We start from the raw sequence: 26,400 nt of genomic DNA, 5'->3' as shown, positions 1-26,400 counted from the left end.
ATCTAATCCCATGCAGTCCCTATCCTCTGAATGTTTGATGGTTTAAAAGAGTAGAGGGAGCTCTACTCTGTATCTAGCCCTGTACTGACCTGACCCCGGGCTCACCAGTCCTGGGAATGGGTGATGGTGACGGTGAGGAGGGAGGTTTACTTTTCATTTAAAAATGTTGAACAACTTTTACTCTGTGCTGTGCCTGTCTTGGGAGTATTTGAGGCCAACACTTTTGAGGGAGCTTTACTATCAGTTTACTTTGAGTTTAAAAGAGTAGAGAGTACTTTAGCCTGTACCTAACCCAGTGCTGCTGCTGCCGAGAGAGTGTTTAATGAGGACAGTGTAAAGGGAGATTTACTCTATATCTAACCCTGAGCTATTGCTGCCCTTGAGAGCGTTTGATGTTGCTGTATGGTTTCCAAAGTAGACCATGGACATTAATCACATTTATCAACAGCAAATCAATTGACAACGGAAAAGGAACCACGAAACAATGTACTGCAAGGTCACTGAACCAGCCAAGCCAATCCCTCCTGTATGTTAACTTTCTAAGCAAGCCGATCCCTCTCGTACATAGAATGTATCTTGAAGCCCTTGATTCATTATGATTAACAACATACAACCTTTTCCCTTTATTTGTTTGTATTTAATTAATGTGTACTCTTGAAGAAAATAAGTTTTTACTGATAGTTTGATATTCACTTTCCGGATGCTACATAGATGGTCAGTGCTATGACACTCAGTCCTGTTTTTTTTAAACACACCCACAAACAGTGCTGTGACACTCAGTCCTTTTTACACGCATAGCTAGTGCTGTGCCATTTAGACCTGTTTTTCATACATTCACACACACACGCCATCAGTGTGGGAACAATCAGTTCTCTATTACACACGAACAGTCAATGCTGGGACACTCAGCCTTATACACATACAGTCAGTGGGACACCCAATACTATGTCACATATGTGGTCAGAATTGTACCCCCAGTCCTGTCTCACACACGGTAGTCAATGCTGGGACACTCAATCCTACTAGACACAATCAGTGTCAGGTCACTCAGTCCTGTCAAACACACAGTCAGTGTTGGGACTCCCAGTCCTGTTGCAAACACGAAACATAAGATTGAAAGCTGAATGTGTTTTTCTTCAACATGAACAAAATACTGTCCACAGACAGCAAGTGCAAGGATTGCACTAGTCTATTAATTGAATACGCTGCATAGTAAGGGCACTATGACCTAAACTGGTATTTTATAGGGTGAGGAGGACAGATATGTGGCAGACAGGTCCATGCCCATGGGATCAAGGATGCCTTGCTTCCAGTCTGGTTGATTGGGTTCTGAGATGGGTGCTAAATCCAACGTGAGATCTGCAGACTCTGCTACATATAGTCAGGTAGGTGAGTCATTTGGAGTCATTTCACTTCTGCCGTTCCTGATGAAGTCTTTGTGATCATCCCAGTTGAACCTTCTCCATTTCATTCATTCACAAGCTAGGGTCTCTTGTGAGTAAGAGGGGATATTTGTCCTCCTCAGGGAACCTTTGAGCATGTCCCTGAAGTGTTTCTGCTGTCCTCCAGAGAGTTTCCTTCCAAGAGCAAATTTTGAGTGGATTTGTTGCTTTGGGAGCCATGGTGTCAGACCTAAGAATACCTAATGATGCTGATTCTTTCCTGATTGGTGCCTCAATACTGAGAAAGGTGTATTTGGAGAGACCTGTGAAAGTGCCACTGGTGGGCTCTGCCAAGGCCAAGTTGTTTAAAACATATAGAGAGTGGATGCTACTGCTACCCAATACACCAAGTCCTTAATCTGTGGTGTGAGATCCTGGTCCTTTAATAGTCTTCTGCTCAGTCAGCTGACACTTAAACTGCAAAATTCCAGCAATGATTTGTTTTGACTTATTCGTGTGATGTGGGCGTACCTAGCTAGGCTGGCATTTATTGTCAAGTCCAAAGGATAATTAAGAGTCAACCATATTCCTGTGGATCTGGAGTTGCATATAGGCCAAACCAGATAAGAATGGAAAATTTCTTTCCCTATGGATGAGATTTTAACAGCAATCAACATTTATTTCATGATTGCCATTAAGCAATTTATTCCACATTTATTTAAGTTCAAATTTCACCATCCTCCATTGTGGGAATTGAACCCATGATCCCAGAACATTAGACAGATTAGCTGCATCTGATGCTAACCCAATGACATTACTACTACATCATTGTCATTTGTTATCTAATTTGTCATCTATGTGTCTAATCCCATTCTGTACCTGTCCTGGGAGTGTTTAATATTGATACCCCGGTCCAACACTGAAATGCTATCCACTCTGCCACTCCATTATTTTGCAGAGTAAATTTGTTTGAAAAATATATTGCTAGTGTTGGTTCAGTTCATAAGTGAAACCAGTAGCAGACATACAGGAGTTGAGTTGAAAGTGGCAGAAATAGTCTGTGATAATGAAATGGGTGATGTTGGAAAGCCCCTCATTACGTGAGGAGTCAGGAGTTTCAAAATAATTTGGGAGCATTAATTGGGAGGCACCTCCTGCTTCTGAATTTGTTCCGTGTCTGTTCAAAAACCACAAGTGAATCTCTGAGTTGGATCAGCAGCTTACCGGCAGCCAGAGCTCCTCATTACAGCAACCTTCCTGGAACATTCAAGAATATCGTGGAGAAATGGGGGGAAAGCAGGAGCGGGAGTATGTGAATCTTGACGTCTTCTGATGCATGCAATAGACAGTGGCATATTTTGAACCATCTGGTGGGGGTGGGAGTAGTTATGGAGGCATTTGTTACCCACAGGAAGATCCCTTAAACCGCATTAGGCTGTGAGTGACTGGCTACTCTAATCCAATGTTGTTCAAGGGATGAATATAAGCCTGTTTTGGGGCGGTGATTTTCACTTCTGTTCAGAGTGGACGACTGAGGTTTCCTGATTCTACAAACTCTGACCCATTTTCTGTGAAGTCAGTGTGGGTGAGGGTGAACTCATTCACAATTGTTAGGACAGTTACAGTATGAGGAGCAAAGCTTGCTCTAATATGATCTCCATTCAACACTCCCAGGACAGGGACAGTATGGGGTTAGATACAGAATAAAGCACCCACTCCTCTCTTAAACTGAAGGTAAAGTTTCATCTATATTGTCCCCAACAAACACTCAATGGTCAGGGACAGCATGGGGTTAGATATAGATGAAAGCTCTCTACAATGTTCCCCAAATGCTCCCAGGCCAAGTACAGCATGGGAGTACAATGCAGAAGTGATTTCATTGATTTTAATGTCTCATATAAAGAACAAGTCTCAATGGGGTGCACTCTCCACACTGCACAAGGGGCTCAGAGGGTGAGATATAATAATCAAGGATTTATCTGCCATCTCAGGTGATGTAAAATATCCCATGGCATGTTCTCAGGAAGCAGCAAGAACGTTCTCCTAGTTTTTTTAGGCCAATAGCTCAAAACAGATCATCTGCTCACTCTTACTGCTGTTTGTGGGAGCTTGCTGTGCACAAATCGACAACCGCGTTACCTATATTACACCGGGGGTGGCTGCACCTCAAAAATAAGAACTTAATTAGTTGTCGATCGTCCTGAGCTTGTGAAAGGCGCAGCAGCAATGTTGAATGTTCACTGACTGTTAACATGTAGCACTGGGCAGTCGTTAAAGTTGCTAAAAAGTAAAGGAAATACAGTCATTTGTGTAGAGAGAGACTGCTGGGCTCAGCAGTGCTGAGTCGCTTCCTGCCCTCCCTTCTCTGATCTGAGGGGCCTGTTTTGAGTCCAGCTTAGTCCCGGGTCCATTGCAGATTTAGGAGCTGCCTGAACACCCTTGTAGGTTGCAGAGTGTGTGGACTGGAGACGCATCACTGTTACGGGACATATCTACTGACTGAGCAGATCAGGCAAGCATCCGAGGAGGGAGAGAAGAGTTCAGATCTTCTATCAGAAAACAGATCAGTCTTTTCGACTAGCTGTCCGGAAGATTGTGTTTTTTTTAAAAAACAACATTATTGCTTCTGTACCGTTGAAGGAAATAATTTACAAATATTCTGAAATAGAGACGTTCTAAGTCAACCACAGCTGTTACACCACACCTATTTCCTGGGAGGAGTTACAGACCCGTAAGGCTTTATAAAGTCTCAACTTCTTGCCCACAACAGTTTCGAGTCCCCGGCACCAGTCTGTGACCTCTCGGGTGTGTGTGTGTGTTTTTTAAACTAACAAAACGCCGAGGCAACATTGAAAGAAGGTAGAAAAGAAAGTATCCCTTTTTTTGTATATCTCAAGTGCGTCTCAAAGTAAATCAAAACAGCAACAAAGTTGCATTTGCCTGAATTGCTTGGGATGAGATCGGAAGGTACTGGTTATAAGCCATCTCTATTTCAGCGAGTTTGAAGCCTGTTCCTCATTTCATCCTGGAAGCAATTAATGAAGATCTGATTTGCTGCTCTAGTTTGAACTTGTTTTTGGACTGCATCAATTATTTCTTTCCCCTTGAACTGCCGTTATAAACGTAACTGGTCAATTCTGAGCAAGCCCCAAGGTTTCACTGAGAAATTATATTTGTTCATAAAACTATAGGAAGTTTGACACTTTCTGCTGCCAAGTTCAACGGATGAGCTCCAGAACAAAAAAGATGCAGCTCCGGGTTCTTCTCAACCTGCTCCTTCTGTGGGACATTCTGCCCGTCGCGCTCTCCCTCTCCACTTGCAAGACCATCGACATAGAGCAGATCCGGAAGAAGAGAATCGAAGCTATCCGGGGCCAGATCCTCAGCAAACTCAAAATGTCCAGTCCTCCCAAGGCCGAGCAAGTGACAGTGACCAACGAGGTCATGGTTCTGTACAACAGCACCAAGGAGCTCCTGGGTGACCTGGTCAAGGAGCAGCAGCAGGTAACCACTGCGACTCAGTCAGACTATTATGCCAAAGAGGTGCACCGCTTTGACACTTTGGAGGTCAACTCAGGAAGCCGAGGAGGTCAAGGTAAGTGCCCCTTAACCACAGCATTCCAACATCCTTAGAATCTACATTAGCGCCTACTCCTTGGCAAATACCAGACCGAGTTCAGAGAGAAAAAACAATGCTGGGAATATTCAGATCTGGCAATAGCGCATCTTGAACTCCATTCTCTCCAACTGCCTGCTGAGTATTTCAAGTATTTTCTGACGTCCGTTTCCAACCCCGCGCCCATTTCAGCATCCGCGGTGTGTTTTTGATTTGGGATTGGGAGACCACAATGATGCATGTAAAAGGCTACAGGTACCCGGGGAAAGATTGGGAGCGTGTGCCACAGGTAACAGGGCTCATCCCACACGCTCGGGACCAACACCCCCCTCCCCATTTCCTTACGCCGGCCCCAGGCGCGAATGGCGGTCGTTTATTCGACTACAGGAGGCATCGCAGCCCGATCCCTCTATCTCCAACCCAGACGCATTTCGCAGCAAGCGATTCCGGGGAGGGGACGGTGGGTGACACTCTTCTTCCCCCGTCCCTTCCACACCCATCCTTTTCCTCTCAGTTCAGCTTTCTATTACGCCGTCCCACCCCCTCCATGACTCTGGCAATTCCCTCTCTTCCCCTACCCCCCACCTCTCGCCGAAATCAGCTACTCTTCCCACCATTGCCCGCCTCAGACCTCTCGAACAGAGGTTCAGTCCGACTTCAGATCCCAGAAAAGGAACATTAATTTTCACATACTCCAAATGGAAAGCTGTCCACGGCTGTTAAAGGCATTGTCCTTGAGCGACCCAGCCCCCCTAAACTCCCATCCGCTACATAACTGACTGGGACTGCAGGTTTACAGCTTCAGAAACAGAGGGCATATTCTCCTTTAGAATAATACAAATCCCTTTCTTAAAAAAAATGGTATGAGTTTTGCTGGTAAAACCAGAATTTGTTGCCGGTCCCAAATTGCTTTTGAACAAAGTAGTTTGTTTAGACATTTCAGTGGGCTATTATGAGTCAACCACAATACTGTTGATCTGGAGTCACATGTAGATCAGGCCAGGTTAGGACAGCAGATCGCCTTCCCTGAAGGGCATTAGTGAATCAGATGAGTCTTTATGACAATCAACAATGGTTATAAAATTGCCACTGGCTAGCTTTATATTCCAGAATTTATGCATTGAATTTAAATGTCAGAAATTTCTTCGCCCTGAGAGTGGTGAAACCATGGAATTCAGTGCCACAGAAAGCAGTTGAAGCCAAAACATTGAATATTTTCAAGAAGGAAATTTTTAGGGCTCAAGGGAGTGAAATAAGCAGGAGAAGGGGACTAAGTTGGATCAACCAGGATCATACAGAATGGCAGAGCAGGCTCAAATGCTGAACAGACAAGGGAGGCGCTGTGGCAGTTTGGCGCACTGACCTCTACACTGCTGAAGCACAGACACCTCCTCCTACTGCCTCCTCGACCACGACCTCACCTCCCATCACCAAACCATCACCTCCCAGATCATCCACAACTTCATCACCTCTGGAGATCCCCCATCCAAAGCCTCCAACCTCATCGTCCGCGAACCTCACATCGCCCAATTCTACCTCCTAACAAAGGTTCACAAACCTGATTTCCCCAGTCGACTCATTGTCTCAGCCTGCTCCTGTCCCACTGAACTCATCTCTGCCTACTTTGACATTGTCCTGTCCACCTTAGTCCAGGAACTCCCCACCTATGTTTGGGACACCACCTATGTCCTTCACCAAGACTTTCATTTCCCCAGCCCCCTACACCTTATCTTCACAATGGACATCCAGTCCCTCTACACATCTATCTGCCATGATGAATTTCTTCCTTTCACGCTGTCCAAACCAGTACCCTTCCACCAACACCCTCATCCTCCTGACTGAAATGGTCCTCACCCTTAACAACTTCTCCTTTTAATCTTCCGACTTCCTCCAAACCAAAGGGGTAGCCATGGGCACCCACATGGGCCCCAGCTATGCCTGCCTCTTTTTCGGGTACATGGAACAATCCATCTTCGCAACTACACTGGCACCATCCCTCACCTTTTTCACCGCTACATCAGTGACTGTATCGGCATTACCTTATGCTCCCACAAGGAGGTTGAACAGTTCCTCAACTTCACTAACACCTTTCACCCTGACCTCAAATTCACCTGGACCATCTTGGACACCTCCCTCCCCTTCCTGGACCTCTCCATCTCCATCTCTGGCAATTGATTAACCACGAACATCTACTGCAAACCCACAGACTCCCACAGCTACCTGGACTATACCTCCTCCTATCCTGCCTCCTGTAAAAATGCCATCCCTTATTCCCAATTCCCCCATCTCCGCTACATCTGTTCCCAGGATGACCAATTCCACTATAGCAAATCCCAGAAGACCACAGTTTCCCCTCCCATGTGATTGATGATGCCCTCCAGCACATTTCCTCCACTTCCCGCACCTCACCCCTCTTGAACCTCACCCCTCCCAATGCAACAAGGACAGAAACCCCCCCTGGTCCTCACCTTCCATCCCACCAACCTCCGTTGCATCATCTTCTGCCAACTACAAACAGATCCCACTACCAGGGCCATATTTCCCTCACCACTCCTATCAGTGTTTCGGAGGGACCATTCCCTCCACAACTCCCTTGTCAGATCCATGCCCCCCACCAGCCCTCACCCCATTCCAGGCACCTTCCCTTGCCACCGCAGGAAGTGTAAAACCTGCGCTCCCACCTCACCTCTGTCCAAGGCCCCAAAGGATCCTTCCACATCCGACAGAAATTTACCTGTACGTCCACTAATACCATCTCCTCTACACTGGAGAGACAGGACGCCAACGTGCGGATCATTTCCAAGAACATCTCCAGGACACCAGCACCAACTAACCCCACATCCCTCTGGCTGAACACTTCAACTCCCCCTCCCACTCCAACAAGGACATGCAGGTGCTGGGCCTCCTCGATTGCTGAACCCTAACTACCAGATGCTAGGAGGAAGAACACCTCATCTTTCACCTTGGAACCTTGCAACCACACGGGATTCATGTGAATTTCACCAGTTTCCTCATTTTACCTTCTCCCACCTTATCCCAGTTCCAAGCCTCCAACTCGACACTTCCAACTCTTGACCTCCCTTCTATCTGCTCCACCCTCCTCTCCAACCCTCCACCATCTACCTATTGCAATCTCAGCCACCTTCCCCCTACTGCACCACCTTCCCATTTATCTCTCAGCCTCCCTCCCCCAGCCCAGAAGCCTCATTCCTGATGAAGCGCTTATGCCCGAAACGTCAATTCTCCTGCTCCTCAGATGCTGCCTGACCTGCTGTGCTTTTCCAGCACCACACTCTCGACTGTGATCTCCAGCATCTGCAGTCCTCACTTTCTCCTCCTTTGACACCAGCTACCTTGGCAGGATTTAAACCAACATTTCTCCCGGAGAATTTGCTGGGGGTGGAATGGACTTTAGATTATTAGTCCAGCAACATTACCACTGTGCCACCATTTCCCTACCAATTTGCAATCAGACTGAATCCTATCGGAATTAGCAGTGTTGTTCGAAATCTGCAGGGATCAATATTTGTTTGAGCCCAGGGCTTAAAACCATTTTAAAACATCCAACCACCGCTTGCAAAAAGGTGATATGATTTGACAGGTTGGGGTTTTTTTCTGGATCTGTGGTACTGGCAATGAGCCTGAGGCATTCACATTATCAGTAATTCCCGAGACATGCACCTGCAGTTTCTGCTGTGAGTGTTCAGTTGCCAGTTTCAACTTCCAGTATCACTCCACTGGGAATTCTCAAACAACTTAAGTAATTGCCCAGAATTTTGGTGCCAGATGTTAAGTATCAGCTGTGACTCAGCAATGACCCTTAGCCAAGGACCAGAGAGTCATTGAGTTTTACAGCAGAGAAAGAAGCTCTTTAGCCCATCATGTCCGTCGATCACCTATCTACTCTAGTCCTGAAAATCTGTGAGATTATGTCCCACTTGAGAACAGAAGTCGAGGCTAATCCTGTCAGAGGTGTCATCTTTTGGATGAGGCATTAAATGGAATCCCAGTCTGCCCTTTGGGAGAATGTAAAAGACCCGAGGGGCCATTTAGAATAAGAGCAGAGGGGAGGTTCTCCCCTGGAATACTAAGCAATATTTACCCTTTAATAAATACTGCCATTATTATATTACAGTTATTACAGTTTGTGGGAGTTTGTTGTGTCCAAATTAGATGCTGAGTTAAGACTACATAAGTCCTTTACTGCCTGTAAAGTATTTTGGAACATCCTGTGGTTCTGAAAGGTGCTGTATTAATGCAAGTCTCTATTTCCTTTTGCATATAAAATGTTAGGGAAAATTGAACTGGTCTTTTTCTAACAGCAACAAGAACTTGCATTTATAAAGCAGCCTTATCATAGTACATCCTGCCCACCACTCAAGATGAAGCTCCTTCTTATGGTTCAGAGAGTGACACAACTCTCCTGCACTAAATCGAGTGTTTTAAATGACTCCTAGGCATTTCATTGATCAAATCTGTTTTTAGACTGAGGTACTTCCACATCTCCAGTGATTGGTGAGAGAAATGAAACACATTTACAAATTATAGCTGAGAAATTAGCCATTCTACCTATCAGGTTCACACCAATGTTTTTGCTCCTGAGGAGCTTCCTCTACGCCCCTCATCATCTGACCCCATCAGCATATGCTATTCATTTCTCCAGTGAGTATTGCTTTAGCTTCCTGTTTAATGCATCGAAAATCTTGACTACTCCATTGGGAGTGCAATCCATTCTCCCAGAACTTGGATTGGCTGAGCCCTTTGCTGTGTTTTATTGGTTAGTGAGGGATGAAACAGGACGCAGAAGCATATTAGGAGGAGCTAGTTGTTTGGAAACAGGAAGGATTGCACTTAGTCACATCTGTGAAATGCTGATGGTGAAAAATTCTGGGTGTTTGGCATGAATACATTCAGTGGGTAGGATGAGACTATCTTTTCCCACTGCCCTTGGCATCTCTGTGCTGAATGGTCAGATAAGGGTGGCAGAGCCATTTCAGACCTGGCCCGTAATTTGGCAATTCGGGGAATCTGCTCTCAAAAAAAAATTTGTATTGTGTTTATATAGCACCTGACACCAAGTCACATCAGGATATATAAGGGAAAATGTCTAAAAGTTTGGGGTAGATTTTAAAGACTGTCTTAAAGGAGGAGAGATGGAGTGGTTTAAGGAGGAAAGTTCAGAGCTTGCGACTACTGATAGGCGAGGGCTGAATGGAAGGTTATAAGGGTGAGAGCAAGTTTTAAGTTGGAGGATTGCAGAAATCTGGGAAAATTGTAAGGTTGGAGGAGGTTACAGACGGAGAGACAGAGATGAGGCTGTGGAGGTATTCAAATATAGGTGCACAAATTTAAAATTGTGAACTGCCGATCTGCTGTTTTTCTGTGGAATTTGGAATGGCAGCTGCCTCGGATGAGGATGTTTTGTATAAACATGCATTACATCGAACAGCTTGGGACAATCAGCGATGATCTTATGAAATGTATTTGTGTACATAAGGTATGACATTCCAAACATTCAGTAACTGCTCCAAGTGAACTGTAACTGAATCCTGCAGCTGGTGATAGTATGCGGGCATGACTGGCATTTAGAAATTTCTGTTTTTATATGTACGTATTAGTGTTTATGCATGCTTCTCCGAGTTTTCTGGGGTTTGGTGCTTGCATGCAGGTCCAGTATCCAATTTACATGGTCACTGCTTAGGTTTGTGAGTACCATCATGTTTATATGTACACGTAGTAGTGTTTGCCTGAGTTTTTAATCAGTGTTTGTGGGAAACGTCATTAATTTGATATGGAGCTGTGGGGAGAGAGTAGTGTTAGTCTGACCCATGCTATATTCTCTCTGAGAATATAGCTCTCTCTGAGAGTTTGATGACTCATTGCAGAGAGAGCTTTATTCTGCATGTAACCCCATGCTGTACTTCCCTGGGATGTTTGACAGAGACAACGTAGAGAAAGCTCAACACTGTAGCTAGACCTGAGAGTGTTTGAAGTGGACAGTGTCGAGGAACCTTTATTCTGTATCTAACCCTATCCTGTACCTATCCTAGGATTGTTTGATGGGGAAAGTTTAGAGGAAGCTTTATTTTCTGCTTTAAAAAAAGCAGAGGATACTTCAATTTAGTAAGTTTCCACTTCCTTGTATAAGTTTCCGTTAACTGTTCATTTGTATTATTTTACAGAGTATTTTAAAAAGAAATACAGGGAGTTTTACTTTCAATTTAAAATAGTAGAGCTTTGCTCTGTATCTAACCCTGATTAATGGGATTCTCCATTCTCTGATAATTCCCTACCTCTTTGTCTCACCTTCAAAGCTACCACCTTTCTCTCTATCACACTTGAAGCACAGACAATGTTAATTTTATCCTCGCAGCCCCCACAGCTTTTTACTTTGTGATATTTGGAGGAAGAGCTTTATCTCTGTCAAAAGCCCCGACCTGCCTGCTCCACCTAACCTCCATTCCGTTTATCCACTCCCAGTCGTATCTAGAGCCATCGACACTGGCACAAAGCCTGAGCTGAGATCATTTCTGCCATGAAAGTTTACGTAACAAAGCTGGTTCAACATTTTTGGCGCACCAATAGTCCTTTGATGTTTCTCTAATGAAATCAAATCTTCACTGAAGCATAATCAGACCAAATTTGACACTGATACTTAAAAGAAGATATAGCAGCAGTGATCAAAGCTTGAAAGAAATACCTCTGCAAGTAGTATCTTTCGCAATTACAGGGTTTTGCAAAGTGTTGCACACAGCAAAATATTTTTTGAAGTAGTCATTTAGTAGTACAGAACTCTTGTGCAATACAAATGTTGGTTTTCCTCTTGAATTGATATTCTTGCTAAGTATCCTGATGAGCGTAAGACAAATGTTTTGATAAAATGTGTCTTTTTTCAACAATATTCAATTTTTGAAGTGTTATACTTTAGGCATGTGGTGGGTATTAAGAAGTTTCTTAAAATAGCAGAGAATGCCCAGTAGTCAGAGATGGCTAGGGTGGGAATTCTGGAGGTTGGGGCCTAGGCAGATGAAGGATTACTCATCAATGAGGGTTGATGGAACTTAGATAAGGGGCAAGGATTGGAGAAAGACTGCAGGACTGAAGATGAGAAGGGATGACAGCCCAGAGGGATTCGAACACAAAAATAAGAATTTGAAGTGATTCTTATTCCCCTTATTTTGATGACCTTTCCTCCCAGACCCGTCGTGCTTGCCAACTCTTCTTGATTGGGTATTTGTACTGGCAACTGTCTGATGAAGGGTGTCAGTCAGTCTTCCCGCTTCAGTGACTTTTGATTCAGTTTGTGACTGATCAGTTTTGTCAGTAAGACTGAGTTGTGTTTCAGGGTGAAGACCCATTCCAGCAGCACAGACCCCTACGTCCCAGTCACCCCTCCTCTCCACAACCTGTTTCCCCCACAGACTCAGTGCAGTGTGAGAGCAGGCAGACCTGTGCCACTCTAAGTAACAAAACCGTGCCGGGGCGGTCTGGTGGTGCAGAAGTAGCATCCCACCCTCTGGGTTTGAAGCTCTGGGTTTGAAATTCCACAGCTGGACTTGTTGCTCATGGAAGGAGTGTTTATGATGTGGTTCAATGGGCTGTTAACGTCCAGCAAATCCTTCCCCAAATAAATAGTTCTGATACAAACACAGAGAATGCTGGAGAAACTCAGCAGGTCTAGTTGATTCTGTGAGTTAATCTTCTGAGTCCAGAATTACTCATCTTCAGAACTGAAGTTGGGAATTGTTTTATATAGTTTTGATAGAGGCAGAGACCATTGCAAAAGACAAAAAGGTTGCAAATGGTGGAGAAGAAAAAGAGATATAAAATGGGTCTAAATTGAGATGTGAAAGGCAGCGAGTGGGTTCTCTCTAAAAGTAAAATAACAAGACAAAAGCAAGATGAGGCAAGTAATTCTGATTCCATATAACCGTCAGTTCATTCTGTAACAAACCACATCCCACATTCTCTGTTCCCCGGACTCTGTGCATTTGTACATTTATTTCTGTTAGGTTGCCATGTCCTTGGCCCCATGCTCCATAAACAGCACAGCTTCTCCTCTGTTAAGATGTTCCTCAAAACCCAAACATTTCGATCATATTTGAAACTGCCTGGGGTAATAATGGGTGTTTTGTTTCTCACAGTCACAAGCTAGGTGGATTAGATTACATTACAGAGTGGAAACAGGCCCTTCGGCCCAACAAGTCCACACCGACCCGCCGAAGCGTAACCCACCCATACCCCTACATTTACCCCTTACCTAACACTACGGACAATTTAGCATGGCCAATTCACCTGACCTGCACATCTTTGGACTGTGGGAGGAAACCGGAGCACCCGGAGGAAACCCACGCAGACACGGGGAGAACGTGCAAACTCCACACAGTCAGTCGCCTGAGGGGGGAATTGAACCCGGGTCTCAGGCGCTGTGAGGCAGCAGTGCTAACCATTGTGCCACTGTGCCGCCCAGTAATATTGCACTAAATCTGGGTTCATTGTGTGAGAAAAAGATGGCGGTCTCAGGAACTGGAGTAGGCCATTCGACCTCCTCCACTATTCTGTAACAATCTACCTCAACTCCACTTTGATTCCCATTTCTATATTCCCAACAGATATGGTGTTAGCCAGATATGGAGTTAACATAGCGCCTGCCATGACACTAGGCTGTCCCAAAGTGCTCCTGAGTCAACAAAAGGCTTTTAAGAAGAACATCCACCGTTAGAATATCAGGGAATCTGCACAGAATGAAAGAATTGTTATGACACTGAAGGAGGCCATTCAGCCCATTGTGTCTGCACTGATTCTGTTACCTCATGCCAATTTCCCTTTTCCCATATCCCTGAATACCATTTCTATTCAAGTTATCATCCAATGCTGCCTTGAATGCCTCAATTAAATCTGCCTACACCACATTTCCAGGCAATGCATTCCAAACCCTAACTATGGCTGACTGAAAAAAGAGTTTTTCACATCATCCTTGTTTTGTTTGCACATCACTTTAAATCTATGCTGTCTCATTCTTTTTTTTTCCTTTTATGAGTGGTAACATCTCCTTCTCTACTCTGTCCAGCTTGCTAATGATTTTGAAAAATTCTGTTGAAACTCCTCTCTGTCTTCTCTCCAACAGTCCCAATTTCTTCAATCTATCTTCATAACTGAAGCTTCCCGTTCCTGGAACCATTCTTGTAGACCTCTTCTGCACTTTGTCTAATGCATTCACATCTTTCTCATACTGTGGCACCCGCAACTGTGCACAATACTCCAGCTGAGGACTAATGAGGATCTTTTACAAGTTCAACATCATCTCCTTACTATTATACTCCATTGCCCCTATGAGTGAGCTGAGAACACCATAGTTCTGAAGAACAGTCATATCCAACTCAAAACGTTAACTGGATTTCTCTCCACAGATATTACCAGATCTGCTGAGTTTGTCTGGTGTACTCTGTGTTTGTTTCAAATTTCCAGCATCCTAAGTATTTTGAATCACAGAATCTCTGCAATGTGGAAGCAGGCCATTCAGCCTATTGTGTCCACACTGATTCTCTGAAGAGTATCCCACTCACATCACCCAATCCTGTAACTCTTCATTTCCCATGGCTAATCCACCTAGCCTGGATACTATGGGTAATTTAGCATGGCTATCCATCTAACCTGTACATCTTTGGATTGTGGGAGGAAATCAGAGCACCCAGAGGAAACCCACGCAGATACGGGGAGAATGTGTAAACTCTACACAAAGGCTGGAATCGAACCCAGGTCCCTGGCGCTGTGAGGTAGCAGTATTAACCACTGAGCCATCATACCGGCTCCTAGACTTTGCTTTTATTTGAGAACACTATCCTGTCTTAAGAATGATCTGTGCACATATACAGCCAGATCCCTTTGTCCTTGCAAGCCCTTTAGAATTGTGCACCCTATTTTTTTTTTCAAAAACTTTAATTTTAAAAAATGCACAGTAAGATCCCAAAAGTGGCATGGTGGCTCAGTGGTTAGCACTGTTGCCTCACAGCACCAGGGTTCCAGGTTCGATTCCAGCCTTGGGCAACTGTCTGTGTGGAGTTTGCACATTCTCCCTGTGTCTGCGTGGGTTTCCTCCCACAATCCAAAGATGAGCAAGTCAGGTGAATTGGCCATGGTAAATTGCCCATAGTGTTAGAGCATTAGTCCGAGGTAAATGGGTCTGGGTGGGTTACTCTTCGGAGAGTCGGTGTAGACTGGTTGGGCCAAAGGGCCTGTTTGCACACTGTAGGGAATCTAATCTAATCAAGCAGCAAATGTAATAAAGGACCACATGAGTTGTGATTGACCAGAGGACAGCCTCCCTACAGTGTGGAAACAGGTTATTTGGCCCAACAAGTCAACACACACTTTCCGGACAGCATCCCACCCAGACGCATTCCCCTACTCTATCCCTGTAACCCTACATTTCCCATGGCTGAACCACCTAACTTGCACATCCCTGAACACCATGGGCAATTTAGCATGGCCAATCCACCTTAACCTGCACATCTTTGGACTGTGGGAGGAAGCTAGAGCACCTGGAGGAAACCCACAGAGACAAGGGGAGAATGTGCAACTCCACACAAATAGTCGCCTGCAGCTGGAATTGAACCCAGGTCCCTGGCGCTGTGAGGCAGCAGTGCTAACCCTTTGTAGAGGAGTGTAGAGTGAATATCCCTACTCGTTCTCCCTCATCCATACAACTGGAAGTGTAGATAGGATCACAGTTACATTAACACAGATGCTGGAGACCTGAAATTAAAAAAAAAGCTGGAGAAACTCAGCAGGTCTGGCAGTATCTGTGGAGTGAGAAATAGAATTAATATTTCAAGGCTGATGTCATTCTTCAGAACTGAGCCACAAGACGTGGCCAGAGCTGCAGAGTTTTTCCTGCATTTGCTGTGTTAATCCTAGTTTAACACCTTATTTTCGGGTGAAATACTTTGGGACAGTATTTAAGTAATTTGAGATGTGTAATTTGTGGAGGGTGCACAGAGGAGGAACAGGTAATTTTGGAACAAACTTTCCCAAAAGTTCCCCTCCACTGGGACTTTTCCCACCTCACGTCTTCTGTTTTTTGTCGACTGATTGCTAAATTGTATGATCACTGAGCCGTTTATCACGTGGCCATCAGTACAGGAGAACAGCAGCTAGGTTGACCTTGTCCTGCAAATTCCAAAGTTGCTTTGAAGTCACTGATGAGTCACATTATCTGAATTAACTGGAGGATGTTTGTGGATGGATTTGCTGAAACAAAGACAGTCCATGAGGAGATTACAGTTCAGCGCTTGAAGGAATTCATGTTGCTTGATATTCTGCCCACCCACAATGAGGAGTTCCCCAAGAATTCAGACCATCGACGCTGACTGTTCCTTAATGATCAGGGAGCTTTCCCCTACCGATTTCCTCATCTGTTGTTTGGGCACACATACTTGCTTGGTTACGATTCCACCTGCCTTTCTGGCATCTTGCCCATTTGAGATTTAGGAGCAGGAATTGGTCCAGCAGTGCCTCAGGTCTGCTCTGTTATTTGATGAGATCTTGGCTGACCTATCTATTCATATTTACCTGTGATTTCCCTAAGAGTCCCTTGGTTTCTTCTGCCATTTATTTTGCTTTAAAAATGTATACAAATTACCATATAGATATTTTCTAAACAATCTTCTCAGAAATGGTATTATGTACTTCAAGGGCAGGTGGGGTTTAAACCGAGGGCCTCTTGGCTCAGAGGCATGACACTATTGCTCTGCCACAAGGGCCCCTCCGTCGGACACAAAAACTGCAGACAAAAACTGAGTCTGCTCCTTTCTCCATGAAACATCTATGCGCACAGCTTGCCCAGAACTAGTTATACAGCTCTGGCAGATTTTTCTTTCTTCTAGTCCCAGGGCACAGAATGAAAATGGAATTCCTTCCCCCCTGCCACCTCCTTGGTTGGGTAGTGCTTTCAACATTGGGTCACAGGATTGTGGGTCCAGAATCCAATGTAACACTCTAGTACTACATTGTCAGAGGTGCTGCCCTTTGGTTGATGCATCAAACTGTAGGCCCCATTTCAGCTGATTGTCAAATTGTACAACTTTGGGGAAGTGAAGTGAAACAGAATTATCCTGAGCAATATTTATCCATCAACTGACATTCCTAAAACTGTTTATCACTTTGCTGTTTGTTGGATTTTGCTGTGCGCAAATCAATTGCTACAGGTTCTACATCACAACAGTGAGTATCTGCCAAATGTGGCTTCACTGGCTGCTTGTAAAGTGTTTTGGATGGTTTGAAAGGCAAAGTGTCTTGTGTGTTATTTGCTTATGTTTATTTGGAAAAGGATATCATTGTGTTAGAAGCAGTGCAGAGGAAGTTCTCTCAGCTCAGTCTTGAGATGAAGGGATTATCTTGTGGAAAAGGTTTGCAGATTGGACCTTTATCTGATGGAGTTTTGAAGAGCGAGATGACCCTGAGGGGACTCGCTAGGATGGACATTGAGAGGATCCCCTCATGGGAGAGACTGGAACAAAGGAATCACTATTTACAAGGAAGAGGCCCTCACTTTTAAAATGAAGATGAGGAGAGATTCATTTGCATCAGAGGATTCTCTGTCTGTGGAACTCTCTTCCCCTGACAGCAGTGGAGGCTGTGTCATTGAATTTATTCAAGGCTGAGATAGATTTTTGATAGACAATGAAGGCAAGGGTTATGGTGGGGATGAAGACAGGAAGGTGGAGCTGAGACCACAACCAGATCAGCTATGATCTTATTGAATGGTAGAGAGGGCTCGATGGGCCAAGTGACCTCTTCCTCATCCTATCTGCAACGTTTTTACCTCCTCAAACTCTGCTACATTAAATAAGTCAGGACAGACTACAGATTTGGCATGGGAAGGGCCTTGAAATGCTGACCTCAAACCCATGCTGTGAATGGGTGTTCCTCTTGAAATTTATAGATTAATTTATAGATTAATGAGAACTGATCTAGAAAAATCATGAGAATTAACAGTCCAAGAGGAGGTATAAAGGCATCTTTGTAAAATTGCCTGGAGTCATTGGCCAATGTGGAATACATAAGTATTTGTATTGAATGGCAGGAAATTTTAACTTTGAGAAGTTGTGGGGGGGTGGAGTGGTGCAATTCCTAATCAGCAAATTCTCTTGGAATTTTCTGTTTGTGTTCTGCGGCCAGTCAAAAACAGGAGGACAATGAATCAGCTGGTAAATGAGTGACAACTTCTGGGTTTTATTTCTGAAAACTTCTCCTGTTTGCTACCACAGGGGAAGTAGATCATTTTGGGAAATTGCATAGTAGCAACAACAATAGCTTGCATTTGTATAGTGGCCCAACAAGCTGCACAGGAGTAATTATTAATTCAAATTTGACACAATGTCAACCTTGGCATGTACCATATACACATCTCTCTCCCTAACCGCCAGATCTCTCTTGTCCCCTCTACTGCTGATGTCTGGTCAAACTGCTTGTATGGCATCCATTGTTGAACAAACAGGAATTCTTTTGGGTCCCACCCCACATTAGATGAGGAAGAGGTGGGGTAAAGGATTTTCTTTTGGCCAGTCTCCTATCTTCCATAATCTTGACAACATCAAAAACTCGACGGACCATGTCCTAATTTGGCCGCTACAAATCCTTTCACCTGCCACCCATCTAGTCACTGACCTGCTTTGGTTTCTGGACTTGCAAGGGCTCAACTTCAGAAAATTATCACCCTCGTCTTCAAATCTCTGCATCGTCTCAGTGCTTCTCTTCTTTCCCTGTAGCATCCTCTAGCGCAAGTACCCTCTGGCGTCTTGCATACTCCTGCTTTCCATCATTCGTTCAATTGGTGACCCTGCCTTCAATGACTGAGGGAATAAGGTCTGGAAGTCCACTTCTTTTGAGATGCCCCACAAAATAGAACAACTGCTGCCTGCCTTAAGAATAACTTTCATGGCTCAGTGTCTAAAACTATGTTTGCTAATGCTGCTGTGTAATGACTTGGGATGTTTCACTAGGTCACTGGTCCAGATATTTTCTAATCAACCTGTTCAGAGACACTTCCAAAACAAATGGGACTTAAATCTGGGCTTTCTATCCAAGGATATGTTACAATCACTACCATGGTGCAAAAGGGCCCTTGGTACACACCAATTTTTATTTATTCATTAATGGGATGTGGGTGTACCTGACTGCACAGCATTTATTACTGATCCCTAATTGTCTAGAGGGCAGTTAAGAGTCCAGCACACTGCTATGGGTCTAGAGTCATATGTAGGTCAGACCAGGTAAGGATGACATTTTATTCCCCAAAAGAACATTAGTGAACCAGAGGGCTTTATCCTGACAATTGGCAATGGTTTCATGGTCATCAATAAGTTCTTATTTCCAGATTATTATTGGATTCAAATTCCATGATCTGCACGGCAGGATTCCAACCCAGGTCCTCAGAAAATTACTTGGGTCTTCTGATTAATAGTCTAGCAACAATATCACTGGACCATCACCTATCTGATACCTATCTCAGCTGAGATTATTTAAGGATACTGAAATGAGCTTCAATAATGCTGGTTATGACAGATGTCATCAATGGTTGAAAAAATCCATCTCACTCCACTAATGGCTTTTTAAGGGTACTAATTTGCTGTGCTTACCCAGTCTAGTCTGTACATGACTCCGGACCTGCAAAAATGTAGGTGACTCTTGTCTGCCCTGTGAAATGGTCAAGCAAGTGACTCAGTACAAGAGGCCCCCTCTCCACTTTGAAAGCCATCTGCACCATTCAACATGATCATGACTGATCCTCTGTCACAATACATTTCCATCCCATGCCCATATACCTTGAATCCTCAAGAGATCAAAGAGCTATCTATTCCCACATTTATATGCTCAACACTGGAGAACTTAGCATGGCCAATTCAACTGACCTGCACGTCTTTGGATTGTGGGAGGAAACCCACACAGACACGGGGAAATGTGCAAACTCCACACAGACAGTTGACGAGGCGGGAATCGAACGTGTGTCCCTGGCACTGTGAGGCAGCAGTGCGAACCACCGTGCCACTTGCTTGATCATTTCACAGGGCAGTCAAGAGTCACCCACATTTTTGCAGGTCTGGAGTCATGTACAGACCGGACTGGGTAAGCACAGTAAATTAGTACCCTCAAAAGCCGTTAGTGGAGTGAGTTGGATTTTTTCAACCATCGATGACAGCTGTCATAACCAGCATTATTGAAGCTTGCTTTAAATCCCAAATTTATTCATTGAATTTAAATTCCATCAGCTGCTGTGGTGGGATTTGAACCCAAGTTCCAGAGCTTTAGTGTCTAGGTAACCAGTCCAGTGACATTGCCTCATCTCCCCTCCTGAGATTATGGCCTCCCTGTCTCTTGTTCCAGATTTCCCAGCCATGAGGGAACAACACCTTAGTGCCTAACTTGTCAAGTACCTTAAGAATCCTTGTTGCATGGGCTCATGTGGAGGATGAAGACTGTCACAGACCAGTTGGGCATTGGCTTCACCATGAGTTGTAAATTTGAAGTTATTCTCCATAGTCATGTCCTCAGAGGAGATTTGGGGATTGAGAAACTTGTGTTTTTTTTTAATTGAGCTGTCATAAAGTGACTGGAGTGTTTAATCATTGGGTATTTCCATTTCTGATCCTCAATTCAACTCATTGTTCCCTGCTTTCATTGCCTTGCCAGCAGACGTGTGAGAGAAATGTGCCCTGAGTATTCAGGCTCTCAAAAGCCACACACAGCTGGGCCTCTCAAAGTTATCATACGTTACTCTGCTTCCTGTTTCAAAGAGGGGGCTAAAAAAGAAACAGCACTTGGTTTATCATCCACAGCTATTCCCCTTTCACTGAGTGTTCGGAAGCACAGGAAACAAGGCTTTCATTTCGAATGTGCAGTACACAGAGAGAGACCTTTTGCTTGACAATGCTAATGTTGGGGCCTCTCCCACAAAAACCATCCAACTCATTCTTCAATATTTTGTTTTCAAGTTAGCACATAAATTAGGAGAGCATGTCAGAGGTTTTTACAGATTAGTAGGTATAGGCTACTTGATTGCTTGAAACTGCTCAGCTGTTCAATAAGATCCGAGCTGATCTGATTACTCCACGTTCCCACCTACCCCCAATAACCTTTCACCGCCTGCTTATCAATAATGTACCCATGTTTGCCTTAAAAGTATTCAGAGTCTGCTTCTATTGTTTTGTGGAAAAGAGATCCAACAATCCTCTGTGAGAAAGTAATTCACATTTCTGTTTTAATTTGGTGACCCCTTATTTTCAAAACAGTGACCCCTAGTTCTATATCCTCTCTTAAGTGGAAACATCTTTCCAAATCCACAATGTTGATGTATGAACAGCAGGGTTTCCTGAAGTGGGGGGTCAGGATCTCGAGTGGAGCCTTGACCTCTAAGGTAGTATTGTTCACTATGGAATTCTGGCTCTGTTATTAGAGCTGTAACAGCTCCTTCACTGTAACAGGCCCCGAATCTCGCTTTGACAGGGTCCACACCCCATTCTCACAAACTCCACTCACAGCCACTTATTGAATATCTAACCCTTTGTTGAACTTCTCCTGGGAGTGTTTGATGGGGACATGTAGAGGCAGCTTCACTTAAAATTTAAAGGTGGAGAAGGAGCTTTACTCTGGATCTAATATTATGTTGTACCTGTCCTGGAAGTGTTTAATGGTAACAGTGTAGAGGTAGTTTTACACTGTATCTAACCCCATGCTGTACCTGTCTTGGGAGTGTTTGATGGGGACAGTGTAGAAGAAGCTTCACGCTGTAACAAACTGTGAGCTGTACCTAGACTGCTCCACCTGGACAAGATTTGTGTTTCGACCGGTTATTTAACCTATTATATTGAATGGGCAACATAGCTACAGATATGTTATTATTTGGATATTTTGCTGACCTGCTCACTGTGCTTTCATGTAGATGCTGACTCTTTTCACAAAATCTACCAGTTCAACATTTCGTTGAATATTTCCAGTGAATACTCCCTGCACCGAGCTGAGTTCCGACTGTATCGAATGCCCCGGGATGTAGCAGATGTTTCAGAACAGCGGGTGGAACTTTATCAGGTAAATCCCAGGGATGTTCGCGTGTGCTGTACAGGAATCATGGAAAGTCTGTCATCTCTTTACTGTGCCGTGAACATGAAACATTGTCAGGGTCAGACTGCAGTGGAAGCAGTAAATACTGAAGTGGAGTGAGTGACTCCCTTTTACTGTCAGTGCGTTGTGTAGGAGTTGACATTGAGACACTCAAGCGCTGTATGCACGGGACAGGAGCAAGTCAGACCTGTTTACCTGCTGCGTGTTGTACAGGGTCAGGAGCTGGTGGAGTGGTATTGTCATTGGACTGCTGATCCAGAGGCCCAGGCTGAAGCTTTTGTGGGTGGTGGGGGGGTGAAGAACATGGATTCAAAACCGATCACAGCAGCTGGTGGAATTTAAATTCACTTCTTAAATTTGGAAGTAAAAGCCATGATCCTATAGAATGCTGGAGCAGGCTCCAGGGGCCGAATGGCCTACTCCTGCTCCAACATCTCTCATGATTGTGGTCTTAATAGTATCTGTGAAACAATCCTTAATTGTGTGGTTCACTAATGTTCTTCAGGGAAGGAAATCTGCCTACATGTGACTCCAGATGCAGAGCAACATGGTTGAGTCTTAACTACCCTCTAAAACGGGCTAGCAAGCCATTCAGCTGAGAGGTGGGCAACAAATGCTGGCCTTGTTGATGAAGCCTGCATCCAATCAAAGAATACGGAGGAAGAAAGCTGACAGGGAGTCATATATGGAGCATATTGTGTCAGATGATAGTGAGTCAAGGTTAATAAACAAGAAATACATCAGTGGTTTGCCTTTAAATCACATTTAAAATGGTGTGCAAATGAAGGAAGAGTTAAGTTTAAAAAAAATTTTTGCACAGCATATAGTTAGACTATGCAATGCACTGCCTGGAAATATGGTGGAGGCAGATTCAATTGAGGCATTCAAGACAGCACTGGATGATTACTTGGATAAAAATAATGTGCAAAGGTGTGGTGGGGGATAAAGCAGGAGATTGGCATTAGAGTCTAGAGATGTATAGCATGGGAACAGCTTCTTCGGTCCAACTCATCCATGCCGACCAGATATCCTAAATTAATCTAGTCCCATTTGGCAGCATTTGGCCCATATCCCTCTAAACCCTTTCTATCCAAATACTCATCCAGATACCTTGTAATTATTATAATTAAACCAGCCTCCACCACTTGCTCTGTCCGTTCATTCCATATACGCAGCACTCTCTGTGTAAAAAAAAGTTGCCCCTTAGGTCACTTTTATATATTCCCCCTCTCACCTTAAACCTATGCCCTTTAGTTTGGACTCTCCTACCTTGGGGAAAAGACCTTGGCTATTCACCATATCCGTGCCCCTCATAGGTAATGATGCTCATTTAACAATCGGTTGCAGGCAGAATGGCTTCCTTTTGCACTGTAATACTTGTGTGATTTTGTGAATTGTTTGTTTCTCCTGCTAGGTGCTCTGCAGGAGCTCACACTTGGGCTATACTATATCAGACAGAGTGAATTGTTCTCTTACTTTCATTGTGTGATTTTACACAGAGATGCTGACAGTGAGGTGTACATACACATGGCAATGAATTTTCCACTGCCCCTGGCTATTGCTACTCATCACTCAGGTTCCAATAGAGGATTATTATCTGAGTCACAGTTTGTCTTATTTACCTTCTGAGTGATATAATGATCCCTGGGACCTTCCCTTCAGCTCTCTCTGTGTTGAGAACTCTGAATGAGGGACAGGTTGGAACCTGACCAGAGTCTGATGAACGAGGGGCCTCCCTCTCTACTGTCAGACCCATGTGTTGCACTCACAGTAGCTACTCTCAACTGCTGCCGAATTTGGCAATAGTGTCCCACCTCACGCTGGTTTAGTCTTTGGGAGCGGCTGACTAGCTAACACAACATAGAATATAGAACATAGAACATTACAGCGCAGTACAGGCCCTTCGGCCCTCGATCTTGCACTGACCTGTGAAACCAATCAGAAGCCCATCTAACCTACACTATTCCATTCTCATCCAAATGCCTATCCAATGACCATGTAAATGCCCTTAAAGTTGGAGAATCTACTCCTGTTGCAGGCAGTGTGTTCCATGCCCCCACTACTCTGAGTAAAGAAACTACCTCTGACATGTGTCCAATATCTATCACCCCTCAATTTAAAGCTATGTCCCTTCGTGCTAGCCATCACCATTTGAAGAAAAGGGTTCCCACTGCCCACCCTATCTAACCCTCTGATTATCTTATATTTGTCAATTAAGTCACCTCTCAACCTTCTTCTCTCTAATGAAAACAATCACAATTCCCTCAGCCTTTCCTCGTAAGACTTCCCTCCATACCAGGCAACATCCTAATAAATCTCCTCTGAACCCTTTCCAAAACTTCCACGTTCTTCCTATCATGCAGTGACCAGAACTGTACACAATACTCCAAATGTGGCTGCACCAGAGTTTTGTATAGCTGCAGCATGATCTCATGCTTTGAAACTCATTCCCTCTACCAATAAAAGCTAACTCACCGTATGCTTTCTTAACAACCTATCAACCTGAGTGGCAACTTTCAAGGATCTATGTACCTGGACACCGAGATGTCTCTGTTAATCTACACTACCAAGAATCTTACCACTAGCCCAGTGCTCTTTCTTCCTGTTGCTCCTTCCAAAGTGAATCACTCCACACTTTGCCACATTAAACTCCGTTTGCTATATCTCAGCTCACTTCTGCAGCTTATCTATGAACCTCTGTAACCTGCAACATCCTTCAGCACTATCCACAACTTCACCGACCTTAGTATCATCTGCAAATTTACTAACCCATTCTTCTATGCTCTCATCCATGTCACTTATATAAATGACAACAGCAGTGGACCCAAAACAGATCCTTGCAGTACCCCACTAGTAACTGAACTCCAGGATGAATATTTCCCATCAACCACCATCTTCTTTCAGCTGGCTAATATCTGAATCAAACAGTTAAATCACCCTCAATCCCATGCCTCCATATTTTGTGCAATAGCCTACTCTGGGGAACCTTATCAAACCCCAGACTGACATCCACATACACCACATCAACCGCTTTACCTTTAATAAGGGCTTACAGATTGGCCTGTTTCTACATGGGGCATGGGGTTTTTTCCAGTCTTCCCAAAGTTGGCAGAGGATTGAATGCTCATGGTATTTGCTCTCTACCTTTGTTAATGCACTTTGTACCTGTGGCTGCTTCAGTTTCCGGCAACGGGCCCTGTGATTAGAATCTCATAAGCAAGCAATGAGGCCAACTTGTTCGTGGTTACATTGAAATTTGGTTTCAAAGGGAATGAAACCAAACAGTATCAAGATCAGGGACAGGACCGTAGACTCTGTGACCTTTTCTGTACCAGGTATCTTAAACAGCAGGAGCGGCTGTTGCCTTTTGATCTCTGAGACTCAGCTTCAAATGCACTGTTTGCCCATTGGATCATCTGGAAGTTCAGTTTTTCTCTGCTGGGTAAGTGCAGATGCTGAAGAAGCCACCGTGGAGGAAACGTGTTCATTTAAACACAGAAACATAGTATTGGGAGCAATTGGAGCCAGTGGCCCTTTGAGTCTGCTCCACCATTATATATGATTATGGCTAATCATACAACTCAGTATCCTGTTCCTGCTTTCTCCCAGTACCCTTTGAACCCTTTAGCCGTAAGAAATATACTTAATTCATTCTTTAAAAATATTCAATGTTTTGGCATCAACTACTTTCTGTGGCAGAGAATTCCACAGGCTCCCCACTCTCTGGATGAAGGAATTTCTCCTCATTTCAGTCTGAAATGGCTTACTCCATAACCTCAGACTATGACCCTGGTTCTGGACTCCCTAGTCATCGGGAACATCCTTCCTGCCTTTACCTGTCTAGTCCTGTTAGAATTTTATAGGTTTCTATGAATCCCCTTCCTCCCCCAGAGGAAGTGAATATAATCCTAATCGAGAGGACAGGAGCCCATTATCAGAGCCCTTCATGATATTCAAAAGCACTTTGTGGCCAACTAAACACTTTTGATGCATATTCCCTGTTGTCATGGAGGGAACATGACATGTGATTTGGTCACAGCAAGACCCCACAATCAGCATTGTGGTAATGACCAGATCACCAATTTTGCTTTTGATGTTGGATGAAGCTATGACCCCTGAGAGGTCTTCCCTGGTCATCCTCAGAATACCATCACAGGATTTTTTTTTTAATGCCCACTTCAGATGGCCAACTTTGTGTTGGTTCAATAGCATATCTGAAAGACAGGCCTCCAACAGCACAGTGCTGACTATGCCTGACTCAGGTTTTGTGCTCAGGTCAGTGGC

The 26,400-nt window shown here is 44.2% G+C and overlaps 1 protein-coding gene across 1 annotated transcript in view; it reads left to right on the top strand.

Moving 5' to 3' along the window:
- Window positions 1-3,784: 3,784 nt before the first annotated feature.
- LOC122542842 (transforming growth factor beta-3 proprotein-like) overlaps window positions 3,785-26,400 on the top strand; it is a 46,641-nt gene continuing 24,025 nt past the window's right edge. The window contains exons 1-2 of the mRNA XM_043680932.2: window positions 3,785-4,977; window positions 21,938-22,083. Of these exons, the coding sequence (XP_043536867.2) occupies window positions 4,608-4,977; window positions 21,938-22,083 (516 nt within the window). The 5' untranslated portion in view covers window positions 3,785-4,607. The remainder of the gene's footprint in view (window positions 4,978-21,937; window positions 22,084-26,400) is intronic.

This window comes from Chiloscyllium plagiosum, unplaced genomic scaffold (genome assembly GCF_037043375.1).
Source record: "Chiloscyllium plagiosum isolate Xiang-an unplaced genomic scaffold, Cpla_swu_hap1 HiC_scaffold_47, whole genome shotgun sequence".
In the NCBI taxonomy this organism is placed as follows: Eukaryota; Metazoa; Chordata; class Chondrichthyes; order Orectolobiformes; family Hemiscylliidae; genus Chiloscyllium; species Chiloscyllium plagiosum.
The sequence above is the reverse complement of the archived record's forward strand: the minus strand, read 5'-3'. Positions and strand labels throughout refer to the sequence as shown.